Raw genomic sequence first — 23,864 nt, forward strand, 5'->3', positions numbered from 1 at the left:
GAGTTGGAGATTTCCAGCAGTGTCTGCTGATGATGAACGGGTCCAGCACTGGATGTGATAAAACTGAGAAAACCAAACCAATGGGACGCAGTCACTAAAAAGCCATGAGACCTTTCAAAAACCTGTACTGATCATATTTCACCCCAACAAAAAGAATAAGCATGCAAAACATTATTATATATTATTATTATTATTATAGAATTTATACATTGCATTTATACCATTTTAAAATTTAAATTACCATTTTGCGTTTTAAATTTATATAATATACAGTAATATATTATTTTAAAATAATAAAATTACATTTATATACCATTTATATTAGTGTGGTCAAACGATTAATCGCATCCAAAATAAAAGTTTTTGTTTACATAATATATGTGTGTGTACTGAGTATTTTTATCATGTATATACATATACATATAAACACACACACATGCATGTATATATTTAAGAAAAATATGTTATGTTTTTATATTAAATATATTTACACACAATATAAATTATATGAATATATATATATATATATATAATATATATATATATATATATATATATATATATATATTCATATAATTTATATTGTATATAAATATATTTAACATAAAAACATAACATATTTTCTTAAATTTAAATACATGTAAATATTTTCAAAATATATAGTGTATGTGTATTTATATATACATAATAAATATACACAGCACACACATATATTATGTAAACAAAAATGTGATTAATCACGAGTAATGTTCACTTATTTATATATATTTATATATAGCTTAATTTACACACACACACACACACACACGCGCACACTCACACACACACACACACACACACACACCACGCACACTTCACCACACACACACACCATATATATATATATAATATAATATAATATAATATAATATAATATAATATAATATAATATAATATAATATAATATAGCATATAATATATAATTACATGCTAAATATAATTTCTTATTTCTTTTCACCCCAAATTAATAATATATTTAAATTTGATATATATATATCTGTTTTTCTATTTCCGAATATTGCACAAATTAAAATTAATAGAATATTACTATAATGCACAAAATAATAAAAAGTCTTATTGAAAGTATTTATACATTATGGTACAATTTTTGTACTCTCTTTAATTAATGCTTTAATTAACTCTCTTTTAATTAAGCAAACCATCGCAGTAATTATTTATTATACAGTAATAGAGATCTCATAAGAAAATAGTAAACTTTGCTAATTCTCTATTTTTAATTGAACTGAATTGAATTAAAAGTAAAATGTTTACATGCAATACAGATATGAATTTTGAGGTTAAAATGCATTATATGACATAATATATAATACATATTATTACATTACATTTCCTTGATTTTATTTGGGGCAAAACATAATGTGAAAGTTCTTTTGTTAGAAAAGTTTATGTAAAAGAGCAGTGACGTGGCGGCTGCTAATGAGAGTGACGGTAATTGAACACAAACACTAACAACACAGCCACATGGGAGACGCAGTGCACCCTGGGAAGGGAGTGAGGAAGAGACGGGTCTCCTGAGGTGCACGCACTCGCTCTCCGTCAGGTCAAGGGTCACAGGTTCAGCCGTCAGCCGTGTTTGCACTACTGCACACCTTTATCAGCCTCGGGATCCTGGAGATGGCTGCTTTCCACAGATCAATGAGAGGAAAGCAGGCAGAAATCATGCACACCATCGGCTGCACTTTGAAAGCTGGTGGGTGAACGAGAACTTTGAAGTGCTAATCAGTCTTTCATGCAGCAAATACGATACAGAGACAAGAGAGAACCAAGTCCCCTAATTGACTAATGATAAAACAACTGGTTAATTAGAAAAGAGAGCGAGCTCTGTTAGCTCTCAAACACACACAAATAATGTCTGTGCATCATGTGTGTCTGAATATGGCTGTGAAGCAGAAAGAGCAGCATCGATCCTCAGCGGGAGGACATCCTTCTGATAAGAAGGCTTAGACACTGAACACACACACACACACGGTCACCCACACACACACACACACACACACACACACACACACACACACACACACACACACACACACACTCCCCACTATTCATTTGCCTGAAATGCAGACACTTGTAGTTATACAAGCTTGCACATATTGCATTGACAGAATTGTCATAAGACACTATAATCATACATTAACAAAAAGTTTTCACTTTATGGTCAACTTGAATTTTAAGCATGTTAGTTAAAGATAGTAAAAGTCAAATTCATGCTTTTAGGAGCCTTCTGTACATAAACACAAGAATATAATAGAATATAATATAGTGTAAACTATTTAAAAGTCAAATTCATGCTTTTAAGAGCCTTCTGTACATAAACACAAAAATATAATAGAATAGAATATAGTGTAAACTATTTTATTAACAATGAATTAATTTCAATTCATGTGTGTTTATAAACATTTTTGGAATACAAAATAATACAAAGTTCAAATACAGTGTTATTTTTGATTGACTACAGTTTTGTTTTTGTATTATCAAGAAAGTATTATAGTTTTTATTAATATTTTGAATAAGTTGAATTTTCCTTTTTCATTATAATTTTAGTTAAAGTTTAAGTAACTTTATTGTGTGTTTTTGTCATAATATAAATATATATATACACACACACACATATTAGATATTTTTGATTAATTTTTATTTTTAAGAAATGCTATTTTTATATATTAAAAAGTTTTTTTTATAATTGATTTTATATAAGTTAATGCTTGTTTTATTTAAGTAAATTTTTTTTTCAAATAATGATTTTTTTCAGTTTAGTTTTTTTGTTTGTTTTAGCTTTAGTTTCCGTTTTACAGTTAACTATAATCACCCTGAATGACTGTCAATGGAGAATGCACAAATGAAGTAGTGCATTAGCCTAACCTATGTTTGTATCTTTATATCTTCACCTATTGTTACTGCTGACTGCTGACTGCTGTTAGCAATTGCATAGATAAACACAAATACACACACACACACACACACACACAAGACGCTCACTAAGAATGGCGATTCCACACACACAGCAATCTTTCCTCCTGTGCATTGTTCGCACTATCAGCTCACGGCCTCACGCTTCTCCCAAGGCCCAGTGCATTATGGGAGGTGCCCTCACTGGCCCGGCACGCTCTGACAGCTCTATTATGAGACTCTCTGACTGACAGCTGATTTTTAAGGTCATGTTCAGCCTTGTATTACGCTTTAACGTATGTATTTTTCAGTGCCGCAATAGTCTGCTCTCCGGCGGTCTAGTTTCTCCTCAGCGGAATTTAACACAAATCCCTTCATGCAAAAGGCTGCTAGCGCTACATATGGATGCGCCATCTTTCTGCCGTGCCGCGATGCCCCGGCGCAGAGCGACCAATGGAAAGAAAAGGACTCGAGAGCTTCCTCTCTGTCGCAGGCAAAGGCAGAAATAGGTAGAGGTTAGACTGCTGGGAATGAATGAAGCACTGAGGGACAAACGCACAGGCACCGAGAACAGAAAAACATAAACATAGACACCACAGACACCACCTCCACTCACACACACAACACACACATAGTAAATTCACACACAATAACACCACACACACACACACACACACACACACACTTTCACACGCACACATACTTTCACACGCACACACACACTATGGGGAGTTTCTGAATAAAAAATAGTAAATTCACACACAAGATGATCATTCCTTCTGTCATTCTGGGTAGTAATAAATTATCCATTATATATATTATAAAATCTATAACATTTTATAATAAGATCCCATTAGTTGACATTAGAGCTGTAGTCAAGTCCAGCTTTGTTGAGTCCAAGACAAGTCCAATACCAGGACTTGTCGAGACCGAGTCAAGACCGAATCCAAAGAGGTTCGAGTCCAACTCAAGTACAAGTCCAAAAGTTTTGAGTCCAAGTCAAGACCGAGTCCAAATGAGAGAAAAAAGGATCCTCTTCAAGACCACATACTTAACTACTGATAATGTATGTGATGCGAGAGACAGCATATCTCCTATTCTAAGAAAATAATTTTACATTATTATTTGTAATGATCAAAAAGCATGTGCAAAGTAACAACTCTGAAGGACAGGGGTCTCCAAACTAGATCCTGGAGGGCAAGTGCTCTGCAGAGATAAGCTCCAACTGGCCTTAACACACCTATCTGGAAGTTTCAAGTGTGTCTGGTAAGAGCTTGATTAGCTGGTTCAAGAGTGTTTAATTAGGGTTGGAGCTAAACTCTGCAGGACACCGGCCCTCCACGACCGAGTCTGGAGCTGTAGGATAAAATTATTTTTTATGTACATTATTTACATTTAATTTACTTTATAATGCTGCTGTTTACTGACATTATGTCTGTGGTCAAAAATTAAAATGACTGATGCCTTGGCGCAGCAGCACACACACGCAAAGGTCAGGATATGACACATGCGCGTGGTTAAGGCTCTGTATTCATGCGCACATAAATACAGAGTCATTTTTGTCATACTGTACAACATTAATTAGTATTTCATAATTGTAAAGGGTAAGTCTAAGGCTGGGGTAGGTGTAGACGTTAATAAAACACAATCTAACAGGTAGAAAATTAAATTAGAAACATCTAAACTTTTCATGTGACAAGAATCAATAAATCAGCTTCATCCTTTTCCGTAACAAAATTGAAAGCTAAGTCAAGATGGAGAAACAGCTGATCATAGCTGTACAAGGACAGGCATTTTTAAAATGAATTTAGTAGCAGAGCTACTGCAAATGGGGTTTTGTTTTGAAAGAGAAAAAAGCATATTGCTGGACTCGGTTGAGACCAACGAGAACATCTGGCAAGTCCAATGACCAAATCCAAGATGATAGAAGAATATCTCCAGTTCAAGTACTACAGCCCTAGTTGACATTACTTGATGCATTAACCAAGATTACCTAACAATGACAATAAATTAGTTCGTTCATTCATTGTAAATTCAGGTCTATTAAATAATGCTAACAGAATCAACTTTTAATTTTAATAATACATTAAGGTTGAAAATAACATTAACTAAGAGTGCTTTAGAATTATTGTTCATTGCTAGTTCATCATGTTTATTATGTTAACTAACATAGTTAATAGAACCAATCTTTTGTAATCAATTTATATATTTTTCTTGTTTCCAATATAATTTTTCATCCAGGTACACTATTTATTATTATTATTATTATTATTATTATTATTATTATTATTTAATCTTCTTAAAATATTCTTTTAACTGATAATCAGTTTATTTTTCTTGTTTCTAATATAATTTTTCCCCTGGGTACATTATTATTATTATTATTTTATTTTTATAGAACTTAGTAATAATATTACATTAAAAATCAATTAAGTCGTTAACCCCAAAGATGGGATTTAAATTTTTTTTTTATTTATATATTTATTAATTTATATATATTAATATGCAACCACATTAGCATGTGTACACATCCAAAGTAATCAATCCTTTCAATCTGTTTCATAACTTATTATATTATCTATATATTAGAAAATCTATATGGCAAAACACAGTTTCCTAAAAATCTTCTTTTAGCTTACAAATCTGATTCCAAAAAAGTTGGGACACTGTACAAATTGTGAATAAAAACAGAATGCAATGATGTGGAAGTTTCAAATTTCAATATTTTATTCAGAATACAACATAGATGACATATCAAATGTTTAAACTGAGAAAATTGTATCATTTTAAGGGAAAAATAAGTTGATTTCATGGCATCAACACATCTCAAAAAAGTTTGGGACAAGGCCATGTTCACCACTGTGTGGCATCCCCTCTTCTTTTTATAACAGTCTGCCAAACGTCTGGGGACTGAGGAGACAAGTTGCTCAAGTTTAGGAATAGGAATGTTGTCCCATTTCTTGTCTAATACAGGCTTCTAGTTGCTCAACTGTATTAGGTCTTCTTTGTCGCATCTTCCTCTTATGATGTATGCCAAATGTTTTCTATGGGTGAAAGATCTGGACCGCAGGCGGGCATTACAGTACCCGGATCCTTCTTCTATGCAGCCATGATGTAGTAATTGATGCAGTATGTGGTCTGGCATTGTAATGTTGGAAAATGCAAGGTCTTCCCTAAAAGAGACGACGTCTGGATGGGGCATATGTTGTTCTAGAACTTGGATATACCTTTCAGCATTGATGGTGCCTTTCCAGATGTGTAAGCTGCCCATGCCACACGCACTCATGCAACCCCATACCATCAGAGATGCAGGCTTCTGAACTGAGCGCTGATAACAGCTTGGGTTGTCCTTGTCCTCTTTAGTCCGGATGACATGGTGTCCCAGTTTTCCCAAAAAGAGCTTCAAATTTTGATTCATCTGACCACATAACAGTTTTCCACTTTTGCCACAGTCCATTTTAAATGAGACCTTGGCCAGAGAAAACGCTCCTGCGCTTCTGGATCATGTTCAGATATGGCTTCTTCTTTGACCTATAGAGTTTTAGCCGGCAACGGTGGATTGTGTTCACTGACAATGTTTTCTGGAAGTATTCCTGAGCCCATGTTGTGATTTCCATTACAGCAGCATTCCTGTATGTGAAGCAGTGCCGTCTAAGGGCCCGAAGATCACGGCCATCCAGTATGGTTTTACCACCTCGACCCTTACGCACAGAGATTGTTCCAGATTCTCTGAATCTTTGGATGATATTATGCACTGTAGATGATGATAACTTCAAAACTCTTTTGCAATTTTTCTCTCTGAGAAACTCCTTTCTGATATTACTCTACTATTTTCCGCCGCAGCGTTGGGTGAATTGGTGATCCTCTGCCCATCTTGACTTCTGAGAGACACTGCCACTCTGAGAGGCTCCTTTTATACCCAGTCATGTTGCCAATTGACCTAATAAGTTGCAAATTGGTCCTCCAGCTCTTCCTTATATGTACATTTAACTTTTCCGGCCTCTTATTGCTACCTGTCCCAACTTTTTTGGATTGTGTAGCTGTCATGAAATCCAAAATGAGCCAGTATTTGGCATGACATTTCAGAATGTCTCACTTTCAACATTTGATATGTTATCTATATTCTATTGTGAATAAAATATAAGTTTATGAGATTTGTAAATTAATCCATTCCTATTTTACTCACAATTTGTACAGTGTCCTAACTTTTTTGGAATCAGGTTTGTATAATCAATTCGAAGGTTCCCCCTCCCCCATCTTCAATACCCCTTTTCTTGGTAGTTCCTTTTCTTTTTTTTATATTATTATTATTTTTTATTATTATTAACAAATAGTAACATTATTACATAACTACTAAAGTTAAACAACAACATTCACAAGATGCAAAATACCGATTCTTAATAGCCAGACCTTTATCCTGGCAGTTGTTTACCGACATCATCCTCCAGGAAGTGACATCATTTTGGTGGAAAAACACTTTTTAGCATGACAGAATGTTTCTGATGCACGTCCTTAAATTACACAAGCATATTCATATTTTGAAGTTCCAGAGTTCAAAGGAGCAGCAGAGCAAGTCAAGAGTGATGATGTCACTGGGGTGTTTAAAAGAGCTCATATCTCGGTTACAAGCACGGGGTCACACACAGGTCACCAACTCACAGACTTATTTACACTGTAGTCATAATGATTAATCAGAGATCTAGCAACAAAAAAAAACAACAACTCACAGGCCCCACTTCACCCCAAATTAAAAAGTACAAGATTAGAAATTGTATTTCGCATTAAGAACAATTCCGGACGATTAAGACTTGCTTGAGTGTGGCATTGTTTTCTTGACAATTAAGCACAAATTAACCTCAAATTTTCATTAATGCAGTGCTGAAAATCTCCTTGCGTCTGAATGTTTTAATTTTTTTTTTTATTCTCACACTGTAAATGATTTTTGAAGTTGAATAAAAACAAATAATACTGTAGTGTATTTTTAAAAAAAAAAAACTATTTGAGTTTTTCTACTTCAAACGTTCACGATTAATTTAATGCATTACTTACCATTTCCTTGTAATTATTTGTGAAATACACTAGCAATTTCTGAGAGAAAATTATTTCACCACCAACTCTATTCTCATTATTTTAAAAATAATATACATTAAATACTATCAATACTATTATTATTAAATATAAGTAAAAAAATGTCACAAGGCACCTTGATGACTCTAAAATTATTATTATTATTGTTTGTAAAATAATGTCACAAGGCACCTTGATGACTCTAAAATAAGCTATTTATTTTAAATTATTATTATTATTTTTTCTTTAAGTAAAACTAAATTTTATAATTTTTTCTTCTGCAAACTGTGGAAGAATTTTTGAATTTTTTTATTTTTTAAAATAATGTCATAATAATGGCAAATAAAACCTTAATGACTAAAATTGGCCTCATTTTCATTTAACAAAAATACACTTTCTTTTTTTTTCTTTCACGAATTTTGGGAGAAATATGCTTGATTGTTTAGAAAATAATGTCACAATGCAAATAAATCCTTAATTACTCTAAAACGGGCTTTAATTTCTTTAAGTTACATCATTCAAAAAAAATATTTTGCGAATTTTAGGAGGATTATGCTTTTATCTATCTATCTATCTATATATATCTATATATATCTATATATATATATATATATATAGGACGAAATAGGTTCTTCAGAAAGGTTCTTCAGAAAGGTTCTTTCAGATTCACTCATCAGCTCTTTTTTAATCATCCAGACACTGACCTGAGATCCTCGGGCGCCTCTTTTGTGGTCCCATTCTTGCTGTGGGAGCATCTGTGGACAGACAGACGGGAAGTTAAGAGTCACACACACACAGCGGTGCAGCGCATATTCCATTCACCATTCACTATTCAGCATCTAGTGAGGCTACACGCTCTACCTCGCTCACTAAAAACACAGCACAGAGAGAGAGAGAGAGAGAGAGAGAGAGGAAGTATCAGGGCTCCAGGGATTCCTCTCTCTCTCTCTCTCTCTCTCTCTCTCTCGCTCTCCCTCCTCCCTCTCGCACACTTTCCATTTTGTTCAGTGACACAACGCTCATAATTCAATTTCACAGTCAGGCTGCCTTTACTCGCCGCTCTTTGCCGCTTAACAGCTTCTCAAAGGCTGTAAACTTTACACACTCTAATTAACAGACAGTAGGAGGTTCCCGCAGGGTGGAAAACAGGCCTCGTTGGCTCGAGATTCGCACATAAAAACGTGTCGCCCACAACTGAAGTGCACCCTGTCCGAGAAACACCCGAGGACGAGATGCCAGGGGTGCCCTTTCAACCCCTCCGAAGTAACCTCAGGACACGAGCCTGGGAAACTGGACTTTTAAAAATTAAATGCAGAATATTTTCCTTTGGTTTAAAGGGAGAGGAAGCCAAACAAATGGCATTCTGTCTGGGTTTATTGTGTACAGCGGGACAGGCTGTAAATCAGGGGACTTGCTTTCACTTGGGCCACCCTCAGACCGGTCAGCTCTGTGACACCGCTGGGAAACAGCACGGACATGACAGGACTATAGGAGTATTTACAGCCGGAGAACGCCTTAATAACTTTCAATATATTCTCCCAAGCTGAGGGAAACAGTCATGGAAAAGACAAAAACAACAGTTCAATTTTACACGTGTAATCTGCACTATAAAAAAATACATGTAGCATTCATCAACAAAAAAACAACAAATAAACTAAAAAATTTAAAAATTTAAAAAAAAAAAAAACAAAAAAAAAAAAATAAAAAAAAAAAAAATATTTAAAATAATTATAAACGTATAAAAATTGTTATTTTTGTATTCAATATTGATATATTATTAAATATTTTTATATATTTTAGATTTAATATATTTATTCTTGGGTTATTTTAGATCTATCAATGGTTATTTATATGGTTATTTTAGATGTAATGGTTATTTTTAATAACATAATATATATACTTGGATAAAATAAATGTAAATGTAAATATATATATACATATATACATATATATACATATATATATATATATATATATATATATATATAGCATAAAATAAACAATATAATAAGTCCAATAATGTACAACAACAACAATAACAATAAATAATATTATTTATATTTAATGTTATTAAAATAAATAATATCATAATGATATTAAATATACCATTATAAAAATATATTCAACCGTATTTAGTGGATTTAACAACAGTAAAATTACAGTAAAAATATTTTTTGTTATTTTAGATCTATTTATTGATATTTTTAATCAAATATAGAACTAAATAAAAGAGAATAAAATAAAAACATATTTCAGAGTACCACAATAATGATAATAATATAATTCTATTACATTAAATAATATCATAATGATATTATAATATATTATTATAGAAATATATTGAACTATTGACATACTAAAATCTGTTTTGTACCTTTATAGAACACAACCGCCAAAAAAACATAAAAGAAAGTCACGTCATCATTCAAAAGTAGCTTTTCACAAGCGGAGGAAAACACTAATATATTTAAGGTGCACATTATACAAACAAAAACAAAACAACAACACATAACACTAAAATAATCTAATAAACATGAACACCTAATGTACTGTATATAGGTAATTAGAAAAAAACTAAGAAACTATAAGATGACATTCCTTTCCACTTCCAAAAACGAATTTAACACTATTTTAGTGTAAAATTACGTGAAATGTCCCATTAGTTCTTTTGCAGTTTTTCATTGTACAGAGAAAGGGAACTTCAAGTTAACCAATTCTTTTTTCACTGTAGCATTCTGACAGTCTTTTACTGTTAAAATATATCATTTTTAAATATGTCATTACATTTTCAGCAAAGGAAATGGAATATCTGACGTCTTTAGTTGCACATTTAAAGTAAATACGCTGGTACATGAATATGGCTGGTATCACGATGCCAGCACTGCACTTTTCTGCTAGTTTTCTTTTTGTCTGTCACACAGCAGCATGATATTTTGACAGACTGGAAATGGTTCTGTCCTTAACTCAGTGTCAATCACAGGAATTTCGGCCGGGTTACATAATGTTACATAAAGGCTCTCTGGCCGAGGGTCAAGCCGTGTCCTCAGCTGCAGCTTTAGGAAACCAATGGCTGTCTTTCATGACTTTGCCATCATGCATTCATTCATTCATTTGTTCGATCACAGTCAAAGCCTAGTCAAAAAGGCTTTTCTGGCTCTTAAGAGGCCTAAAACACAATGCTGTTTCTAGGGATGATTCACAAACCATTTGTTCTTTTAGATTGGTTTGGCAATAAAACTACAAGGTTATATGTTGAAGCATTATATTATATTTAATCATATAGATTTATTATACACTCAGAATCTCAGAGTGACGATATGAAACAGAAAATGTATATCAAATACAAATTTTTTTTTTTTTAGTTATTTAACAAACCATTTGAATGAATTGATTCTATGAAATGAATTATATTTTACAGTGTGATTTGTAGCTTAAAGGAATAGTTCATCCAAAAATGAAAATTTGCTGAAAATTTACGAAAACTCATCACATCCAAAATCAAAATTAGATTGTTTCTTCATCAGATTTGGAGAAATGTAGCATTCCATCACCTGCTCACCAATGGATGCTCTGCAGTGAATGGGTGCCGTCAGAATGAGAGTCCAAACAGCTGATAAAAACATCACAATAATCCACAGCACTCCAGAACATCAGTTAACATCTGGAGAAGACAAAACCTGTTTGTTTGTAAGAAATAAATCCATCATTAAGATGTTTTTAACTTCAAACTGTTGCTTGGGGCTAAAATATGACTCCTCTATCCATGATATTGCTTTCTTCAGTGGAAAAGTCTGAATTAAGAGAGAAATCTGCACAGATCAAGCACCGTTCCAAAAAAAAACAGTCCAAACCAGCTCTAAACAAACATGTGGGTGGATTTTGTTGTGAGAGACAACAGGAGATGGACTTTTCACTGGAGGGAGCATTATAATGGATTATGGACTGGTATTTAAGCCAAAAGCAAAGCGCTGAACTTAAAAATGTCTTAATGATGGATATGTTTCTTACAAACATGCAGCTTTTCTCTTCACAAGACTTTAAATGATGTTCTGGAGTGGTGTGGATTATTGTGATGTTTTTATCAGCTATTTGGACTCTCATTCTGACGGCACCCATTCACTGCAGAGCATCCAATGGTGAGCAAGTGATAGAAGAATGCTACATTTCTCCAAACAAACTCATCTACATCTTGGATGGCCTGAGGTTGAGTAAATTTTCAGCAGGGTTTTTTTTTTCTTTTCATTTTTGGATTAACAATTTCCTGATTAACTAAAACTGTTTTAGGAAAAGTCATTTAACAACAACTACAACAACAAACATTAGATCCACACCTGTTGTTTTCCCTCAGTTAAATAAAAAAACAAACAAGACCAACATCACTAAAGTTGAACAGGCAAGTCATTTTAGTTGAGATCGAGCTGCAGGACAGGTGTATCTGCGATCCAAACAAAACACCTTCAGCAGGCAATAGCTTCCGCTAGGACAAAACACATTTTCAGATGACTTCCCGAGAGAAACACTTCTTTGAAAAGTCAACACGGCACAGGCAAAGCCTCAAGGTTTTCCAAAACCTGCCAGCCTTCTGGTCTGGGGTTTATTTCACCGCAACAGCAGTGTGGCATTTAGCTGCTATATTAATAACAGAGCCTGACGTAGATCCACCCTCATCTACCGCTGTTAAAATCATTAAACTATTCATAAAACGCAGGAGAATGGGCAGAGGAGAGATTTTCCAAGGTATTTCAAAGGCTTTCCTGCTCGCCGCAGCCAACACCGTCACTCACTCAAATCAGCCTTTATTTACAGATAATTGAACTATTACTCCACTTGCCCTCCGTTTTAAAGCAGCAGAAAGATATTTGCACACACAAAACAGCAACTAAAATTGGATTTAAAAGCATCTTCACAAATGTTTATCTTCCCCTGATACAAAAGCAATGCTCGCTAGAGAGGATTTCTCAAGGGACCGACCCTAACGGGCCGTGTTAATGAGATTTCTCTTTATTCAGACATCATTGTAGTGGGGACAGACAATAATGTGCCATTAATAACCGAGCTCTCCATTTTCTAAGCGAAAGGGGTGAATGGAGGAGAACTAGTCGTGACAGAGCGGCGCGGCTCTCAGAGGACTAAGTGACAGATGAGGCAATCCTCATAATAAGGTGCATGATGCAGCAGCGCTTTAATATTGCATGAACGAGCTGCAGCCAGCAGTCCCGCTAGCAGCAAAGACGCGCTCTTCTCTCGCTCACTATTTCTCCATCTCTGCAGTTGTGTTCAGAACAACATACTACCCTTCCATTGCTATTTCTGCAGTATGCATGCTGTGCACTGCGTGTGAATGTTCTCTATGAATGGAGTGAGTACGAGCTATGGAGTATGCACTGTATGGGACTTTAAAGTATATTTTTATTGCATATTTTTATTTATTATTATAATTAATTATTTTTTTAATTATCATTGGATTACAAAGCATTGAGCTAAATAACTCAAAATCAAAACTATAATGATGATAATAACAATAATTATTATTATTAAAAACAATACTATTAAATATAAATTTTACTGTTATTATTATGGAAATCTTTTTATTGCCATTTTTTATTCTTCACTGGATTAAAAATATAAATAAATAGAGATAAAATACCCCCCCTCCCAAAAAAATATAAGTATTATGAGTATTAGTATTAAATTGAATTTATAGGACTCTAAAATACCTTTTTATTGACATTTTTAGCAGTTGTTATTGTCATTGTTATCATTTAAAAAAAAATATATATAAAAATACAATTTATTCAAAATGCAGAATTAAAGTTCCATAATATATTATATAAATTAATGGATGCTAAAGTATCTTTTTATTGCCATTTTTCTTCTACAATGGATAAATGTATAGGAGGAAAAACTGTATGCACATATTTTGTAATTATTGTTATTATTATTATAAATTTATACATTTTAAAATAATATTTTATCGGGAGTTTTTCAATTTTATATTTGATTAAAAATCTTCATAAATAGATCTAAGATAACAAAATAATAATAATAATTTATGTTCATACTGTAATTATATAAAATTAAATATATGCCCCCCCCCAAAAAAAAAAACTAAATTCCGTTAAAAAAAAGAATGACTAAATAACGAAACACTTCTCTAGGAAATAAGGTGATGTGACAAAAATGTAACATGCTGAAGTGCCAAATGCATATGACACGTTTCACATACTCATTATAAAACAGTAGGCAGTACGCAGCATAGTATGCAGTAAGCATTACACTAGTATTCCATTCAGGACGTTCTGTGTGTTTTGGTAAATCTGCCAGGGTCACGTGACCTCCCTCAGCTGCAGCAGCCGAAAGCAGGACTTGAGACGCATCTCTCAGCCATTACGCCCCTAATGCGCTTTTAATAATGTAGAGACAGTGGGTGAGCTGGAAATCACACAGGACCGATGCAGCCCAGTGCCAGATTACCGCTCGCTTGTTTCACAATGATTCATTCATACCCAGCGTCCCGCGTGTTCACGGGTTACTCCACACACTCACTCGTGTTGTCTATTGCTTCATTTAAATGAGCCATTTCTCAAGCCCTGCATTCAATTGTTGATGAGAAAGAACATAAGAGGCTAAAAAGCTGCAAATAGGCTCCTTATTTGTGCATCTGTGCTATGAAATGTCTGTGTGCACAGACTGTAAAGTGAAAAGTCTCGTCTTTGCAATGAAAAATGAATAATAGCCTCCAACCATTCCAGGCTCTTACCCCTCGCTCCGCTTGTCAGCTCAGGCTGGATTCAGCACAAATTACGTTCACACTTAAATAAGGCTGGATTTTTAGTGAACTAGGCTTCACTTTCTGTCTCTCTCGTTTAATTGATTTTATTTACTGATGCTGTTCTTGGCGTCCTGCAGGAGGCGCAGTGAATGCAATCCTAACGGCGCCACAGCAGCGATACTATGAGAGAAGTTACTGTGAGGAAAACACTGCTGAGCTGCCAAAACACTTCAGAAAGGAAAACAGAGGACGGAAAGCGATGTATACATTTAGACCGCTCTCATACAGATGCATCTGAATGTATTCCAAATCATAATAATTAAACATCTGCAGGCAGAATATTTTGAAAAGATCTGTTTAGTTAGTGTTGATATACTAATATGCATATAACAAACCATTTACTGCCATAATCGGACATATTTTAGGGAATAAAGCAGGATATTCAACAAGAAAATTTGCAAGGAATGTGCATTAAATAGACAGATGTTATCAGAATTGTTTATCATTCATTTCGCATCATTCCTAGCATTTTATCAAGGAAAGAAATAAACATATTGATATGGAAGCCCGTTTCCGCCACTGAATAAAAATAAAATTTAAAAAAAAAAAATTCTCGCAATTGCGAGTTTCTATCTCAGAGTTCTCCTTTTTTCTCAGAATCACATCATTTAAACTTGCAATTCTGACTTTTTTCTCAGAATTGTGAGAGATAAACTCACAATTGCGAGTTATAAAGTCAGAATTGCGGGATAAATGCTTTGAAATACATGAAATGTTTTACTGCCACAATCGGACATATTGTAGGGAATAAAGCAGGATGTAACAAGAAAATATATAAGGAACATGCATTAAGAAAGTGAATCTGGCCATCTGTCAGACATTTATTTATCATATCATTTGTTTAAATAATAAAAATTGCATTTCAAGAAAAACAATATATAGACATACATAGCATTTAGTTAATGTTAGCTTTAATACTGATAATATGCATGTCACACATTTGTAAAAATGACAATGAAACCCATTTTACTTCTTTAATCTGACATATTTTAGAGAATAAAGCAGAATAGTATGTCAGACCATTTTTTGATTTGATGTTGACTTTCATGAACATGACATCAAAATGAATAAAGCTGCAATTCAGAGGCGTTGCATTCAGTCAAGTGATTAACATTTATGCATAACGTGTCTTATATTGCACTGAAGGTATACAATTTATCAGTTCAAATGATATGTAATGATTCATTTTTAAGGAATCTTTAGGATCTTAGCATGACATTGAGCAACACAGTGATAAACAACCCTGGTATTAGTCACTTATCACAACAATCGCTTTTTCTGCTATGTTAAAAAACAGCCTAAATATTTGTTTAAAGACAACAGCAATTAACCAAAGCCCATAAGAGTGATCTGGATGCGGTCATACGGTGCGATAATGACTTTTCAGTGTCTGTTCTAGGTCACTGGGCCTGACTGGCTGTGGACATCCCTGTGCGCCTGTGAAAACTTATCTCTGTCAGCGACAGTCCGCTCCGTCTGCTGCTCTGCACACCAGGGTTCCTGTCCGCACAAATATCCCGGCCTAAAGACAAAAACAAGAGAGCTGGACAGGAAATGCTTGGCCTCCCCTGAAACCTCGACCTCTGACCTGACTCAGATTCCAGTCCCAGAGTTTCGGTGAGATGGGTGTTGGGTAAAGGACCAAAAGACCCCGGAGGAGTTGTTTTAGGTTTCCAGGAAAAGAAAGACAAAAGCATCGGCCAAACAAACCTTCTATCTATCTATCTATCTATCTATCTATCTATCTATCTATCTATCTATCTATCTATCTATCTATCTATCTATCTTAATATATGTACAGTAAATGTTTGGCAGTGTCTTCATTGCAATACACAAATCTCTTAGTTTTAATATTTCATTTATATTGCATTTCTTTGGAATTGAAAAAACATATATACAGTATATCAGGTTCACGTTGAACCTCCCACATCATTAACTCCACATGCTAATCATAGTGAGTGTTTCTGGCTAAAACACGTTATGCCAATAAATCACCTACTGTATTTGCTCTTTGACTCGGCTCAGCCACAACTCCAGCCAAACTTCTCTGTCACACTTGCGTCACTCCGCAGGAAGGCCAGAATTACAGTTCGTATCAATACGCATCAGGAAAAAACCGACTGCCTAGCAAAGATGAAAGCCCTCTGCAGAGCTCACTTCAGTGTCGACCGTGAACCTGCATTGTAAAAGTCGACACATTCCAAGCCGTTTGCAGTTTGCGTGCAGCTTCACACAAAAGCAACTTTTAATGACGCCAGGAGTCTGACTGCTGAAACGTATCCTTCAGTGCCACAAGGGCCGCTGTTTATACCCGCTGAACGGCTCCACACTGTAACCCTCTGTGCTCCAGTCGAAGCAGCCAGAGGAACAAATTGCTCCCCGGGACTCCATTTTCTGTTTTTTAGCTGCGCGGAGCCACAACACTGGTAACACCATATCATTATATGTTACACAGCATGAGCAATGGAACGGCCTGAGCTAACGGGACCAAATGCACTGAGCCATAAAACCTCGGAAAAGACACACGCCGCAGTGGCGTTTGGCAGTGCGGGGCCATTTGCAGAACAAAGAGCCATTCGTTTCAAACTACGCCGTGAGGTAGTACGACACAGAGCGTGATTAAGTTTACTCGCCGCTCCTAATATATTATCGGGCTGTGAGAGCTGTCAAGTAAAGGCTATTAGAGGCCACTTGCAGTGACCAGATAAAGGATTTTCTCTCACTGAGGTGTAATTGACTGTATTAGGGATGATGGGATTGTGAGCAGTAGCTCGGATCTGCTTACGGCGGCTGCTCGCTGTCAAGCTGATATGGCCCACGTTTTGGAAATGTCAGGTTTGTAATGGATGAAATGCATTGGCGATTCTAGACAGGGATGCTTGAAATGAGCTTGATGGATCTTTTGCATGCTCAGTTGTGACTGACGGCCACTCTGAGATATGTTTGCACGGCATCAACTCCCTGTGAAGGATCAGTGTGTGTGTGACAGAGAAAAGACAGATGGAATGTGTGTGTCGACATCATTATTAGTGCTGGTTAGCGAGCCAATAGAGGAGAACAGGGACTGTAAATTGCTATTCTTCATTTCGTTCATGTGTCACTGCTTTGTTAAATGTCAAACCCTGAGCAGAATGTGTAATCTCGCTATGACAGATAAAATTTAGCCAAGAAACTGAATCCAATTGCAATGATACAGGGATTTACTGCATAGCATAGAAATATAACACAAGTGATGCATCCTGGGAAATTAAGTGTTATTCCACCCTGACCCAAAATAGTCCACCAAAAAAATAAAAAAATAATAAAAATTGATAAATCATTACTATTACAATACTTAACATATAATAAGATAATATTTAATAGATGTTGATTTATTAAATATGATGAAATATATAAACTAAATACAAAGTTGAAAGAATAATATATATCTTATCTTTTAAGAAATTAAGGCTTTTTTAAAACAACGCTTTTTCGCTTTTTAAATTTTTTTACTTTCAATGTGAATCCATTCATAATTCAACTTCCTTACATTTAATTTTAAGAATATGCAATTGAATAAATATTTGTGTTCGGAATTTCACAATTACATTTTCTGATTTATGCGAAAACTAAATTTACAGTGGCATCCAATAAAGAAAAGAAACAGCATCCTGAAAGCAATAAACAACCTAAACCAAAAAACGAAAATATGATATATATATATATATATAATAAATAAACAAGAAAAAAAACATATACATATATATATATATATATATATATATATATATATATAATATATATATATATATATATATATATATATAATAAATAAACAAGGAAAAAAACAAAAACAGGGAAATACAAAACAATAAACTACCAACAAGACAAGACAAGATATCTCTCTCACCCCAAACCCTCTGAACTCAGTTGGGTGAACTATTTCTTTAATTGATTTTAAACAGTGTCCATTTAAACTTAAGTTTTCTGGAGAGACGACATGCTGTTGAAATTACTGTTAACCTTGTACAGGTGAGGACAAGCAAACAGCAAAAGCAGTCCCATATATTGATGCATGTTCAGGTCGGTTCGCACACACACACACACACACACACACACACACACACACGGTCATAAAGATTCCTGCTCAAGATGGTGTCAGCTCCAACAAACTCAAGCTGGACCACCCAGCATTGTATATGCTCACCGCTGTGAGTTACAGCACATAAATATGGCATCCGACGTCAGTGACAAACTGGCCAGCCACTCTTCAAGAGGTGACAGTCGGCGCCTTGATTCTCACTGTCTCCAACTGCTTCATCTAAACAACCTCTGCTCTCTGTTAAAAAGTCAACATCACATGCAACCTTCACGTTTCGCCTGTGGGCACAGGTTAAACCAGGGCAGCATGAAGCAAGTGACGAATCTGTTCTTTGTTCGTACGACAGGCCCTGAGAACATTGTGTACACTCAAAGTGCTTCTGGCCAATTAAAAGCTTCCTCTCTTAGCGCTGCCTGCTGCTCACCAGGTCGCTTTGGGGTAGTGAGTGAGAGTGACGTAGGCCTGAGATCTCATGCTGTGTGCATGTTGCTTCTGGCAGGGCCTTGTATGGAATAAAAGCACTGGAAAGGAGACTGCCAGTCACACAATGGCCTGGGAAGAAGAGCCAGTGAACGAGAGCGCGGCACGGGCGCGGCGCTGAAGGTCTTGACCTCATTAGCGTAACTAGAGATGCACAATGAGGCTCATCGAAGCATCTGTTGAGTCCCCTGTGCGCCTTCGCCAGATGAATTGCATTTACACAGCAGCGTTTAGACTGTCAACAGGCTTCGTCTGCTTCACAACAAATAATACCTCAAGTCGAATTTCTTTTTTTGTATGGGGCTAACTAAGTACTTTACCACAGAGCAGGTTTTAATGCTAGGTGATGGGGCAGCACAGTGGCTCGGTGGTTAGAACTGTTGTCTCAAAGCAAGAAGGTCCCTGTTTGGAGCACCGGCAAGGACAGAAGGCATTTCTGTGTGGAGTTTGCATTTTCTTCCTGTGTCCGCGTGTCAGCTCCGGTTTCCTCCCACAGACCAAAGACATGCAGGTTAGGTTAATTGAACATTCTAAAATTGTCCCTGGACGTGTGTGTAAAGGCAAGACTTGTGAATTGATCGATTTGTGTATGGATTAACTGGTTCTCATAATGAAAATAGCCATAGATGCTGGATTGACTTTAAGAAATAAACAAACAAACAAATAGGACAAACATGACAATATATAACAATAATACGAGTGGTCCTGCAGATTTTTAGATCTAGCTTTATTGTATTTAGTGTTGTGTAGCACACATATCAGTGCCGGAGGGACTTAAACATGCATCTGAGCATTCAAGAGATTTAAATGTTGGGCGGTTTTGATCTATTAAGAGATTCAAATATTGGTTCCTTTTGTTCGATTAAGAAATGTATATATTGGTCAATATTGTTATATTAAGGGATTTAAATATTGATTATTAAAATGAATCTTTATAAAGACATTTAAATATTTTTCAGTTTTGTTCTATTATGAGACTTAAATATTACTTGGTTTTGTTCTGCAAAGAGATTTTAATGTTGGTCGGTTTTGTTCAAGTTATTTAAACATCGGTCAGTATTGTTCTATTAAGAAATTTACATATTGTTTTTGTTCTATTAAGATATGCAAATGTTTTTGTTCTGGTTTTGTTCTATTAAGAGGTTTAAAAATCAGTTGGCATTTTTTAGTCAGTTATGTTTTATTTAGAGATTTGAATATCGGTTGATTTTGTTCTATTAAGAGGGCAAAACTAGAACAAAACTGACTGATATTTAAATATCTTAACAGAACAAAACTGGCTGATATTTAAATCTCTTGATATAATAAAAAACTTACCGATATTTGATTCTCATAACAGAACAAAATTGACTGATATTTGTTCTAACAAGATATTTTTAAATATCGGCCAGATTTTTTCTATTAAGTGATTGAAATATTGGTCAATATTGGTCTGTTAAGAAATTTAAATATTGGTTGGTTTGTTCTATTAGAGGCTTAGTTCACCCAAAAATGAAAATTAGCCCATAAATTACTCACCCTCAAGGCATCCTAGGTGTATATGACATTCTTCTTTCAGTCGAATCCAGTCTGAGTTATATTAAAAATAATTTTTGATCTTTCAAGCTGTTTAATGGCACTCAGCGGGTGTTGCAGTGCATCAGTCCAAAAGAAGTGAAATAAAAAGCGCCCATCCATAATAAAAAGGTGTGTCACACAACTCTGGGGGGTGTACAAAGGTAAAGAAAAATATGTTTGTAAGAAAAATATTCATATTCAAAACATAATAATCACTTTAATGTAGCTTGCACCAACAGTTGTACATGGAAGCAGTTCCAGGAGGATGTTGTATGAGGTCGCATTGTGCATGTGCTGGTGAGTCTCGTGAAAACCAATGTTTGTTAACAGGAGCAAAGGAAGCAAAGTTTCCTTACTTTATCAAAAAAAAACAGTCTTTTCTTGGCTTATATCGAAATCCTCTGACATTCTTCTTTACAAATCCTCATTTTGTACTTCTAATTAGTGACCAAAGTTTTGTTTTGATCTCTCCCCTGTGCTTCCGCATGAGTCACTTCTGAGTGGCGCATGCGCAATGCTGACCTCATACGTCATCCGCCCAGAGCTGCTTCCGTGTAAAACAGTGAGCACAAGCTAGATTAAATTGATTAAATTTTGGTTATTTTTCTTACAAAAACGCATCGTTTCACTACAGGAGGACTTTGTTCAGTCCAAAAGAAGTGAAATAAAAAAGCGCCCATCCTTAATACAAAGTGTCTCAAATAGCTCCGTGTATTAAGGATGGGCGCTTTTTATTTCACTTCTTTTGGACTGATGCACTGCAACACCCACTGAGTGGCATTAAACAGCTTGAAAGATCAAAGACCATTTTTAATATAACTGACTGATCCAGCAGACCGTGAGTAATTTATGGGCTAATTTTTATTTTTGGGTGAACTAACCCTTTAAGACAGACATCTCAAGTTAAAACCCTGATGCTTGGGCACACGGTGGTTGAGAGTAATTAAGGGATTTAGCCAATGGTTCATTTTGTTGTAACGAGAGTAGACAATTCTGGCTGGAGCATCTACCTAAAGAAGTTCCCTGTGCTTTTCTCAGAGATGGTGCGCGTTTCTCCTCCAATACATTATCTGGTGTTGTGCGCATGTGTACCAATTCATTCCACTGGAGGGTAAATATTTAGCTTGGCAGGGTCAGCTGGGGCCTGGCCTGAATAAGTGGCACTGAGGGAATTCTCCGTGTTCCCGCGGGGAAAGGCAGGCACTGGCAGCTTCTCGCAAAGTCCAGCTAAACTCGCTGCCAGCGGTCTGCACGTGGAGCCGGCACGCTGTTTTTCCCTTCATGCATCTCTTGAATAAAAAGCGGACACACGGCGAGTCACTGCAGCGCTAAATGTCAAGAGTGATATAGAGGCACTTACGTCAAAATAAGATAAGATTACAGTGGGCTCTGCTGGGGCATCGAAGGCAGAACCCTCAAGTGCACCAGGAAAATGCATTAGTGCATGAAAGAAAAGCGTATTGCTTATGTTGAACACATTGAATGGATTAACGTTGTCCTGCACCAACTGAAAGAAATTACTGCAACTATATATATATAGTACTATATATTTAATACTATATATTTAATTTCTAAAGTAGTTCTAGGGGCATGACTCAGCTATGTATGTTTTTGAGTAATAAACTTGAAAATGTTTGTTTATGATTGTTTCAAAAAGATTAATGCTAAACTTCACCCTAAGAAAAATGGTTATTTTAAAAAATAAAGTTTATTTATTGGCATTGATAGTTCCATTGCACAAAAGGTTCTTTATAGTAAAAAATTCTTAACCCTAAGAAAAATGGTTATTTTGAGAACTGTTCACTGAAAGGTTTTTGGGGAATCTAAAATGGTTCTTCTATGGCTTTGATGCAAAAACCCCTTCTGAAAGCTGAAAGTGTTGTTGTATGCACATGCTCACCATCGCAAAGCACTATAAATCCATCTTTACTGTTTGCTAATCCCTTTCATATTTGATTTCCCTCCCTTGGAAATGTGCTTAATTCTTCCTGGTGTGTTCCTGCCTCTCATCTCAGTGCAAATCTCCACACCTGCCTGGTCTCCGAGGAATCCCCCGCATCCCGGACGAACCCCCTATACTTAGCAGGTTAGACTGACTGCCCATGCGAGCGGTGACTCACGCTGCTCATCAATGCTGTAAATCCCATCAGAGATGCTCATCAATGCTAATTAGGCCCAAATGGGCCGGGCAGGAGGCCTGTCAATCTGCACAGCACCCGCTCCCCGATTGCTTATTGATTTGATTTGCCTCTTGCGTCATTGCGGCCCACGCAGACCAGTGGCGATTCAAAGGGACAGGTGAGGAGAATCATACGGAAGAACATTAGAACATTCATTAGAAAGTTCATTACTAAAGAAAAAACAAACAAACAAACAAACAACCAGCTGGACAGAATACAGACGTCTCCGAGCTCATTATTCATGAGGCTAAATGTAAAACTTTTTGAATGTATGCACAAGGGTTGGACAAAATTCAAAATTGAAGAATTTGAGAATTTAGATAGATTGTACAAAACGCACAAAGTTGAACTGGAATTTGAATTGAAATGGCAGGAAGAGGAATTTACTGAATTGTAATAAAAAACTGCATCCTGGGAAATGTTATTCCATCCAATAAATAAAGTATTACTTATAATAATATATTACGTTTTTAATTAAAAAAATAATTATAATTTATTTACTTATATTATAACATTATTTATAAAGATTTAAACGTATAATTCAATATTATTTACAATTTAAATGTATAATTATTCAATTTATATCATTAATTGCATTATTTATTTACTTATAGATAAATAATTCCAAACACATCTACAATTTCATTTGAATGGCAATTATGCATCTTGTTTGCAACCTCAACCTCATAATTCCATGCCAGTTCTAAAGGATGCACGC

General features: G+C 35.3%; 1 protein-coding gene across 3 annotated transcripts in view; it reads right to left on the bottom strand.

The window, feature by feature from the left end:
* Nucleotides 1-23,864, bottom strand: part of LOC109109169 (cGMP-inhibited 3',5'-cyclic phosphodiesterase A-like) — a 95,120-nt gene that overhangs the window by 39,074 nt on the left and 32,182 nt on the right. For 2 of the 3 annotated variants that reach the window (XM_042721629.1, XM_042721628.1), the window contains exon 2: nucleotides 8,721-8,771. The exons of the other annotated variant lie outside the window; for it this stretch is intronic. In XM_042721629.1, the coding sequence (XP_042577563.1) occupies nucleotides 8,721-8,771 (51 nt within the window). The remainder of the gene's footprint in view (nucleotides 1-8,720; nucleotides 8,772-23,864) is intronic. 3 annotated transcript variants of the gene reach the window in all.

This window comes from Cyprinus carpio, chromosome B4 (genome assembly GCF_018340385.1).
Source record: "Cyprinus carpio isolate SPL01 chromosome B4, ASM1834038v1, whole genome shotgun sequence".
In the NCBI taxonomy this organism is placed as follows: Eukaryota; Metazoa; Chordata; class Actinopteri; order Cypriniformes; family Cyprinidae; genus Cyprinus; species Cyprinus carpio.